General features: G+C 48.7%; 1 protein-coding gene across 1 annotated transcript; it reads right to left on the reverse strand.

The window, feature by feature from the left end:
* Positions 1–616: 616 nt before the first annotated feature.
* On the reverse strand, positions 617–3,765 carry LOC143298308 (uncharacterized). Its single transcript, XM_076611138.1, has 2 exons — positions 3,106–3,765; positions 617–1,405 (listed from the first exon to the last, which is right to left on the reverse strand). Exons 1-2 carry the CDS (start codon positions 3,730–3,732, stop codon positions 758–760), a joined length of 1,275 nt encoding a protein of 424 aa, XP_076467253.1. The 5' UTR covers positions 3,733–3,765; the 3' UTR covers positions 617–757.
* Between the last annotated feature and the right edge of the window lie 6,895 nt (positions 3,766–10,660).

Here is a 10,660-nt window from a genome sequence, read left to right on the forward strand (position 1 = left end):
TAGACGTTCCAAAGGCATTGTGGGTATCGTCAGTTAAATGTCGTGTTACGTTTTACTTTTTTTTTTTTTTCTTTTTTTTTTTTTAGGGAATCGTTTAATAGACGATCTGCACTTCAATAATCATGTGATAATTGTGATGTTTTTTTTTTTTTCAAAATTCTTTAACTTACAAATGTACGTACGTGCGTGCGTGTGTGTGCGCGCGCGCTGGGGGTGTATATTGTCAGTGTGTGTGTATATTGTGAGTGTGTGCGTGTGCGTAGTTGTTGAGAGAGAGAGAGAGAGAGAGAGAGAGACTGACTGACTAACAGACAACAGAAAACATATACACGCATACACTTCCAATCAGCAAGCATGTACAGAACCCCAATTAGAACCTTTTTGATTGTTAATTTTCCAATAATTGATATGAACAATCTCTCCAAAAGTTTGTACGATAGGAAGAACTAGCAAGCAGGGATAGCTGGGTGGGGGCAAGGATGCGGAAGGGGGTACGTGGGAGAATCTCGGACTAACCTTTCCTCTTTATTTTCTTCGCTACGAGTTGATTTTTTTTTTTTCACAAATGTATATGCCATCCATTTTTACATTTTTCTTTTAGTTTCAGGCGTTGGTTCTTAGCACCTTCATGCAGGCGTTGCGCTTTTCCAGCTTCAGACATTGCCTATACACCTTCAAACGTCGGTTCCCCGACTTCAGACTTTGATTCCCCGGTTCCGGACGTTGGTTCTTCAGCTTCAGACGTTTATTCTCCGGCTTAAGATGACTCTCCAACTTCAGATGCTTCTCCAGCTTCACACGTTGATTCTCCAGCTTCCGGCGTTGATTCTCCGGTTTCAGATGTTGGTTCTCCAACTTCAGACGGTTCTCCAGCTTCAAGAGTTGATTCTCCGGATTCAGATGATTCTCCAGCTTCAGACGGTTCTCCAGATTCAGGCGTTGATTCTCCGGCATCAGGCGTTGATTCCCCAGCTTCAGACCTTGGTTTTCGACATTCAGCGATTGCTTGGATGTTCAGCATAAAGCGTTTGCCCTGCAGCACCAGTCGATTAACGTCCAGCTTCATACCTTGAATTCGCAGCTTCCAGCACAGGGCCATCAGATGTTCACTCCTAGGTGTTGGTGGTTTGCAATCCTGCTTCAGACGTTCGGCTTCCTGACTCAACCGTTCGGAGTCCAGCCTCAGTCGCTGGATCTCCCACATCAGGCGTATGTTCTCCAGCTTCTGAAGAAGTGTCTTCAGGTCGTGACGCTGGCTCTCTGGTTGCAGATTTTCGCTGTCCTGTCTCAGACTTCTTATCTCCGCCCTGAGACCTTCGATCCACATGCTCAGCTGTTGGCGCTCCGGGTTTTCCATGGCTGTTGGTGGTGCGCAGGGAACAATGGCTGCAGTCCCTGATGCCGACTGAAATGTTTGACAGATGTTAGAGACAGACAGGAGACCATCAAGCAGACAGACAATCATGCAGGCACGCGCACAAACACAAACACACATACACGCATGCGCGTGCGTAAGAAGACAAATATATAAACTGGCAGGTAGGTAGCTTGGTAGGCACGTATACGTAAGCAGATAGGTAATCAGATAAGTAGATATTACATAGGTACAAGATAGCTGGTATTGACAAAGGCATGGATGGTATCAGCTTGGACAGCTAGGACGCCAGGTGTTCGAGGGCCCTTCAATAAGCGTTACTATGGAGAAGAACGTTTGACTTCACAATAATCGCTATTCATTATATACAGCATTGTTATAATAGATAAAATATCAAATTTCACTCTCCTACATAGAACCGTTTTTGTTCAGGAAGGCAAAATGTCAGGCAAGGGTGAAGGTCCCCCTAGGGTTGAGTCGGCGGGATTTTCGAGCTATGATGCTGTACGACTTTCACCAGGGAAAGAGTGACCAGCAATGCTTCCAGAGTTTGTTGTATTGTTTTGGGAAGCAAGCACCATCACAGGCCACAGTCTTCAGGTGGAAAATGCAGTTTCAACGTGGAAGAACTATCCTGAAAAATGATGACCATTGTGGCTGACCTGTAACAGTGGTAACCGACCAAAATTGCCCCAGGTAGGGTCTAAGATCATTGATGACCCTCGTGCCACCATTGATGAAATGAAGGGGAAGATGATTTCATCAGGGAGCATTAGCACCATCCTTCATAAACACCTCGATGTCAGGAGGAGTTATGCCTGTTGGGTACCTCACCACTTGACAGAGGAGCAGAAACAAGGAAGGGTTGAATGGTGTACATACATGTTGCGAAAATTCGATGGCGGATGATCAGATTGTGTTGGGACATCTAACAGGGGATGAAACATGGGTGTACCAGTACGAGCCAGAAACAAAACAATCAGCCGTTTGAGTCTTTCCAGATGAAATTGCACCCACAAAATTTCGTCTTTCCATGAGTCATTCCAAACTGATGCTGCATGTTTCTTTGCACCAACATGCCATGTTGCCACTGTACCCCTCCAAGAAAGAGGGACAGTAACCTCCGAGAGGTATGTCACTGTCTGCCGTCCAAGAAGTGGAACAAGAGGCTGCTGCTGCATCACAACAATGCCTGAGCTCACACAGCTGTTGCAGCTCTAGACCTCCTAAAAGAGAACAGTGTACAACTGGTAACTCACCCCCATATTCTCCTGAAATCAGCCCCTTGACATTGGTTTTTGTTCCCCGAGGTGAAGCAGCAGTTGAATGGGAAAAAGTTTAAGTGTGCAGAAGATGCTCAAGCATTCTTCGAGGGTCTCATTATGGACATACACCAGGTCACGTGGGCTGGCGTCATGACAACTTGGTTTGAACGGATGGTGAAGCGCACACAAGCTTAGAAAGAGTTCTTCGGAAAGATGGAGATTTGTAACTTTCCTGGAACTGCTGTATTGCAAGACTTATTGAAGTCTGACCAATAAACGAACAAGACAGATAAACACAACGAAATGACCACAACCTTTGACTGTTCCTACCAAACCTTAATACTGGACCGCAGTCATGCAAAGCCCTCCTTACATACATGTTTTGTTGCAAGTATATGTTCCCTTCATTTCGTCATATTGTTTGTTTCTCAGTCCGTTAATCAGTCACTGAGTCTGTTTACTTACGTTACTCTCAGACGTTGGTTCTCCAGCTCCAGACGTTGGTTCTCCGGCTTCAGACGTTGGTTCTCTGGCTTCAGACGTTGGTTCTCCAGCTCCAGACGTTGGTTCTCCGGCTTCAGACGTTGGTTCTCTGGCTTCAGACGTTGGTCCTCTAGTTTCAGACGTTGGATCTCCAGTTTCAGATGTTGGTTCTCCAGTTTCAGACGTTGGTTCTCCAGCTTCAGACATTGGTTCTCCAGCTTCCGAAGTTGGTTTTCGAGTTTCAGCTATTACTTGGCAACTCAGCTTAAGGCGTTGGTCCTGCAGCTTCAGACGTTTAACGTCCAGCTTAATACATTGAATTCGCAGCTTCCAATACTGGGTCGGTAGCGTCGGGAGTTCACTCCCGGATGTTGGTGGTTTCCAGTCCTGCTTCAGACGTTCGGCTTCCTGACTCACCCATTCAGAGTCCAGCCTCAGCCGCTGGATCTCCCACAGCAGGCTTATGCTCTCCAGCTTCTGAAGAAGTGTCTTCAGCTTCTGACGCTGGCTCTCTGGTTGCAGAGTTTCGCTGTACTGGCTCAGACTTCTCATCTCCTCTCTGAGACTTTCGATCCGCAGTGTTAGCTGTTGGCGTTCCGGATTGTCCATGACTGTTGGTGTGCAGGGAACATAGGCTGAACCAATTGACTGGAACATTTAACAGACATTCAAGACAGACAGTCAGACAGGAGACCATCAGGCAGACAGTCAAGTGGACACATACAGACATACATGTAGGAAGATTGGTAGGTAATTTGGCAGTTAGGTACGAAAGTACTAAGTAGCGATAAATAAGTAAGCAGGCAGACAATCACGTATGTAATTAAGTAGGTAAACAAGTAACGCAAACAGGCAGGCAAGCAGGGTATGTGAGTAGGTAGGTACACAGGTACATGATGGCTGATATTGACATATGAAAGGCTGATCATAGCATGGGCAGCTAGTTCTACAGGTATTAACACAGGCAGCCTAACCGACAAATATACGAATATCCAGAGTAAGGAGGGAGAGACAGTGAGAGGAGGGAGGGAGAGACAGTGAGAGGAGGGAGGGAGAGACAGTGAGAGGAGGGAGGGAGAGTGAGAGGAGGGAGGGAGAGTGAGAGGAGGGAGGGAGAGACAGTGAGAGGAGGGAGGCAGAGACAGTGAGAGGAGGGAGAGACAGTGAGAGGAGGGAGGGAGGGACAGTGAGAGGAGGGAGGGAGGGACAGTGAGAGGAGGGAGGGAGAGACAGTGAGAGGAGGGAGGGAGAGTGAGAGGAGGGAGGGAGAGACTGAGAGGAGGGAGGGACAGTGAGAGGAGGGAGGGAGAGACAGTGAGAGGAGGGAGAGACAGTGAGAGGAGGGGGGAGAGACAGTGAGAGGAGGGAGGGAGGGAGAGACAGCGAGAGGAGGGAGGGAGGGAGAGACAGTGAAAGGAGGGAGGGAGAGACAGTGAGAGGAGGGAGGGAGAGACAGTGAAAGGAGGGAGGGAGAGACAGTGAGAGGAGGGAGAGACTGAGAGGAGGCAGGGAGAGACTGAGAGGAGGGAGGGACGGACAGTGAGAGGAGGCAGGGAGAAGAGGAGGGAGGGAGAGATAGTGAGAGGAGGGGGGGGAGAGACAGTGAGAGGAGGGGGGGGAGACAGTGAGAGGAGGGAGGGAGAGACCGTGAGAGGAGGGAGGGACAGTGAGAGGAGGGAGGGACAGTGAGAGGAGGGAGGGACAGTGAGAGGAGGGAGGGAGAGACAGTGAGAGGAGGGAGAGACAGTGAGAGGAGGGAGAGAGAGACAGTGAGAGGAGGGAGGGAGAGACAGTGAGAGGAGGGAGGGAGAGACAGTGAGAGGAGGGGGGAGAGACAGTGAGAGGAGGGAGGGAGGGACAGTGAAAGGAGGGAGGGAGAGACAGTGAGAGGAGGGAGGAGAGAGAGGAGGGAGGGAGGGAGAGAGACAGTGAGAGGAGGGAGGAGAGAGAGAAGTGAGAGGGGGAGAGACAGTGAGAGGAGGGAGGGAGACAGTGAGAGGAGGCGAGGGAGCAGTGAGGAGGAGGGAGGGGAGGGAGAGACAGTGAGAGGAGGGAGGGAGAGACAGTGAGAGGAGGGGGGGGACATGAGGGAGGGAGAGACGTGAGAGAGGAGAGGACAGTGAGAGGAGGGAGAGGACAGTGAGAGGAGGGAGACAGTGAGAGGAGGAGGGAGAGACAGTGGAGAGGAGGGAGGAGAGACAGTGAGGGAGGGAGAGACAGTGAGGGAGGGAGAGACAGTGAGAGGAGGGAGGGAGACAGTGAGAGGAGGGAGACAGTGAGAGGAGGAGGAGAGACAGTGAGAGGAGGAGGGAGAGACAGTGAGGGAGGGAGAGAGTGAGGAGGGAGAGACAGTGAAGGAGGAGGAGGGCAGTGAGAGGAGGGAGGGGAGACAGTGAGAGGAGGGGAGAGACAGTGAGAGGAGGGAGGAGACGGAGGAGGGAGAGACAGTGAGAGGAGGAGGAGAGACAGTGAGAGGAGGGCAGTGAGAGGAGGAGGAGACAGTGAGAGGGGGAGGGAGAGACAGTGAGAGGAGGGAGGGAGAGACAGTGAGAGGAGGGAGAGAAGTGAAGGAGGAGGAGAGACAGTGAGAGGAGGCAGGGGAGAGACAGTGAAGGAGGAGGGAGAGAGGAGGGAGGGAGAGACAGTGAGAGGAGGAGGGAGAGAGAGACAGTGAGGAGGAGGGAGAGGAGAGGAGGAGGGAGAGACAGTGAGAGGAGGGAGAGAAGTGAGAGGAGGAGGGAGAGACAGTGAGAGGGAGGAGAGGTGAGAGGAGGCAGGGAGAGACAGTGAGGGAGGAGGGAGAGACAGTGAGAGGAGGGAGAGAGAGACAGTGAGAGGAGGGAGAGAGAGACAGTGAGAGGAGGGAGGGAGAGACAGTGAGAGGAGGGAGGGAGAGACAGTGAGCGGAGGGAGAGAGAGTGAGAGGAGGCAGGGAGAGACAGTGAGAGGAGGCAGGGAGAGACAGTGAGAGGAGGGAGGGAGAGACAGTGAGAGGAGGGAGAGACAGTGAGAGGAGGCAGGGAGAGACAGTGAAAGGAGGGAGGGAGAGTGAGAGGAGGGAGGGAGAGACAGTGAGAGGAGGGAGAGACAGAGGAGGGAGGGAGAGACAGTGAGCGGAGGGAGAGACAGTGAAAGGAGGGAGAGAGAGTGAGAGGAGGGAGGGAGAGACAGTGAGAGGAGGGAGGGAGAGACAGTGAGCGGAGGGAGAGAAATGACGGAGCCAGTTCTTTACGACTATATTACGTCGGATAAATAATAAGACAAAGTCAATCAGAACATTAGAATATAACCCGTCTTGGGAAAGATCTTAATATTGGCTAAATAGTATAACTGCCTTTGGTTCTTAAATTCCAGCCTCTTCCTGTCTCGAAAATCTAGAACTTGTACAGTTGTAGAAGTTCATTTCGCTAAAACTGGAAGTATGAAACTGCAATCAATTCTTTGCCATAAAGTCATGCAGTTAACTTTGTGACAGCATATGATCCTCCACCGTCTCTTAGTCACACACTGCTTGCACGCGCGCGCGCGCACACACACACACACACACACACACACACACACGCGCGCGCGCGCGCGCGATAAACACACAGGGCCTTGGAATTCAACTGTCATAATATAAAGTCGATTTGCTTTCTCTGATTGAAATAAAGTTGTGAACCGACACTGCGAATGCAAATTTGTTATTACCCTAATTTAGGTCTATCCATGCATATGATTATATTCTAATGGAAGAGGGTGAGAACGGGAATCACGCATTGTTTCATGCAGCAGAACTGAAAAAAGAAAGAAATTTAGCGTAGGTGAAACATTAACCTGCATTTAGATACACACACACACACACACACACACACACACACACACACACACACACACAAAAATAAATAGAAACTTTTAAAAAGGACAGAGAAAGGAAATGGTGGGTAAAGTCCTATTTCAGCGTCCTAAATTAGTGCACCTATTTAAACGAAATTGTTCGCGTGTTTCATAATGGAGGCAGTAAGTAGAGACAGAAGAGGCAACAGTTTAATGTTAAATAAATCACACTGCAGACTAACAGTGCGCAGTTCCTTCTTTTCAGAGTGAGTCGTTAATAAATGGAACGGTTTGCCAGTGTTGTGACTGCCCCAACCATGTTGTCTTTCAAGACTAGGTCAGACGCTCATTGGGCCAACTCTCCAAGCATTTATGATCCAGTATGCTATCATTAGGCCACGCATGCTGGTATACTGGATCCAGCTGAACGACGAACAGGCCTTCACAGGCCTAGAACGTCTGATTCCAGTTCAAGTTCAAGTTCAAATGAGAAATCACATGTTACGTGTACTCGACCCTTCTAATCAAGAAACAGGCACAATACTACGCGAAATGACCCACAACATGTACCCGAACTGTCACGTTTTGCCTAAAGTCGCCATGCTTTTTTGCTGACATTTTCAAGATTTGCGGGACCAAAAACGGGAAGAGCAAGATGGCGGCCCGTTAGTTCAGTGACTGCATCCCATCAAAACTGAGTAAAACAACGTTCAAAACAGAGTCGAAAACAACTGAAATGGGTCACAGTTACATCAACTAACGATAATATCGTTTCATCGGCAATATCCACATTTCTTCACCTGTACATTTCTGTTATTAGACAGAAAAAAATTGTAAGTTGATTAATAACATTGTAATATATACTGCACTTCTTCCCCTCCACTCTTTAACTGGCTTTCTTTACGACTCTTGACAGGGGAAGAAACGTAGAGTATATATCACAATGTTATTTTTTTTTTAAATTACGATTTTTCCGGCTAAAAAACGAAACTGAATGGAAAGAACACTGGGTGAGTAATGTGGATATCGCCCATAGAGGAAACAGCAATATCCACATAAAAACTACCCGGCATTACAATTGCCGATAGAATAGGTCCCTGAATTTAGGACGCTAAAATAGTGTATAGTAAAGTATGTAGGAAATGAAACATGCCAGAAATATAGTTTGGGTAAGGAATTGAATAAGATAACTCACATTTTGACGTCCTGTTGTCTCCAGCATGAAACCAGCACTTCTCAAAACTTTTCGTAAAATCCACACTCACACACCTATACCCCCCCCCCCTCCCCCCACAACCCCCCACCCTGCCCCCTCCATCTCTCTCCTCCTCCTCGCATCCAACAAGAATAAAACTCACTGACGCAGTCCGCACGTGCAACCTGAAGCCGACACAGAATAGGCAGGCACAGGTTGACAATTTCGTTGATGGCTCGAGAGACAGAGTGGGTGAATGAGTCGAGTGATTCATTGGTTGGTTTTGCGGTCGTCTTTCTCTCTCTCTCTCTCTCTCTCTCTCTCTCTCTGTCTCTCTCTCTCTCTCTGTCTCTCTCGTCATTTGTTTTAATTCATTGTGAATTGTGTCTTGTTCGCTTGCCGTGTTTTATGCAATACAGGTTACGTTTCCCGCTCTGTCCAAATATCAGGAAACTGTGTGACTTCGTCGATATCAGCTGTCTTGTACCTATGTGCCTATGTACATATGTACCTATCTACTTTCTAACGTTCAGCCCCGATGAGGAGTGTGCTTGTGTATGTCTCTGTGTATGTGCGTGTGTGTGTGTGCGCGCGCATATGCGTGTATGTGTGTACGCATGTATGCATATGTATGTATATACCCACTTTCAGTCCTAATTTGATCGAGACAAATTAGATTTTGAAGAAAACTATCTTCAAAAATGTACAGCATATTTTGTAATTTATACACAGAAGGGGTTTATACATCAGAAAAAATTAGAAATACACACCAAATTTTAGCTGAAACGGGATTTGATTGTATTTTTAGATAAAGATTATGTCACAATGTCATCACTGCTTTGAAGGATAATTTTGAAAAGATATGGACTGAATCATTACTACAAAGTACAAAATATTTGTTTTATAAGCATTATAAAAAGGAATTAAAAGAGGGAAAAATGCACTGGTCAATTGCCCACTGCAAACACAATTTCGTTGATCAAAATTCAAATGCAACAGTTACTGTTTACCAATTGAAAAAAGGGGTGGTGAAAGGCAATTCCGAGAGAATGTCGTATTTGGGGTTTTGGGTTGGGGTTTTTTTGTTTTGTTTTGTTTTGTTTTGTTTTTTGTTGTTGTTGTTTTGGGTTGTTTTTTTTGTTTTGTTTTTAAGTGACATGAATACTGTCGGTGATGAATTTGATTTAATAATGGAATGTCCATTTTTTTCTGATATTCGTAAAAGATGCACAGCGTCTGTATTTTCATATTGTGAATCATATTCTGCAAGTAAACGGGTTCTCCTTAGACTTAGCAAATTCACTCAAACTTGCAATGTTTCATTGGATTTTTTTTCAAGAGGTAAAATGTTAACCCTTGTTTTAATTGATGCTAACGTTATGATAATCCCAGTTGTGTTCTTATGTTGTTTTTTCTTAAATCCTCCATGCCCCAATAGGGGTCAAAGGTTAATCAGGTCTTGAATTTTGCGTCTTTTGTGCATGTGATTCATGTGTGTGTGTGTGTGTGTGTGTGTGTGTGTGTGTGAGCGTGCGCGCGCACGTGCATATATGTGCGTTTTTTTTAATGAAAAGTGTCAACGTACGGTCAGGCAGATGCACTCGCATGCAGGTGGACATGACAATCTTGAACATTTTCCAATTTTATTTGATGAATTCTCTAACGGTCTGCCTGAAAAGTCGTGAAGATGGGGGAACAGGGGGCAGGTTCAGGTGGTGGGGTAATCAGGAGGGTGGACAGGGGGGCAGGTTTAGGTGGTGGGGTAATCAGGAGGGGGGGGACAGGGGGGCAGGTTTAGGTGGTGGGGTAATCAGGAGGGGGGGGACAGGGGGGCAGGTTTAGGTGGTGGGGTAATCAGGAGGGGGGGACAGGGGGGCAGGTTTAGGTGGTGGGGTAATCAGGAGGGGGGGACAGGGGGGCAGGTTTAGGTGGTGGGGTAATCAGGAAGGGGGACAGGGGGGCAGGTTTAGGTGGTGGGGTAATCAGGAGGGGGGACAGGGGGCAGGTTTAGGTGGTGGGGTAATCAGGAGGGGGGGACAGGGGGGCAGGTTCAGGTGGAGGGTTCAGCAGGAGGGGGGACAGGGGGCAGGTTTAGGTGGTGAGGTCATCAGGAGGGGGGACAGGGGGGCAGGTTTAGGTGGTGGGGTCATCAGGAGGGGGGGACAGGGGGCAGGTTCAGGTGGAGGGTTCAGCAGGAGGGGGGACAGGGGGCAGGTTCAGGTGGAGGGTTCAGCAGGAGGGGGGACAGGGGGCAGGTTCAGGTGGTGGGGTCATCAGGAGGGGGACAGGGGGGCAGGTTCAGGTGGAGGGTTCAGCAGGAGGGGGGACAGGGGGCAGGTTCAGGTGGTGGGGTCATCAGGAGGGGGGGACAGGGGGCAGGTTCAGGTGGAGGGTTCAGCAGGAGGGGGGGACAGGGGGCAGGTTCAGGTGGAGGGTTCAGCAGGAGGGGGGGACAGGGGGCAGGTTCAGGTGGAGGGTTCAGCAGGAGGGGGGACAGGGGGCAGGTTCAGGTGGAGGGTTCAGCAGGAG

Source organism: Babylonia areolata, chromosome 23 (assembly GCF_041734735.1).
Source record: "Babylonia areolata isolate BAREFJ2019XMU chromosome 23, ASM4173473v1, whole genome shotgun sequence".
In the NCBI taxonomy this organism is placed as follows: domain Eukaryota; kingdom Metazoa; phylum Mollusca; class Gastropoda; order Neogastropoda; family Buccinidae; genus Babylonia; species Babylonia areolata.

What these genes read in the sequence shown, in the direction of transcription:
- LOC143298308 (XM_076611138.1), bottom strand. Translation starts at nt 3,732, where the DNA reads ATGGACAATCCGGAACGCCAACAGCTAACACTGCGGATCGAAAGTCTC. An exon ending in AACCAACGTCTGAGAGTAAC is followed by an intron (nt 1,406 to 3,105) that starts GTAAGTAAACAG and finishes CAAACATTTCAG; the next exon opens with TCGGCATCAGGGACTGCAGC.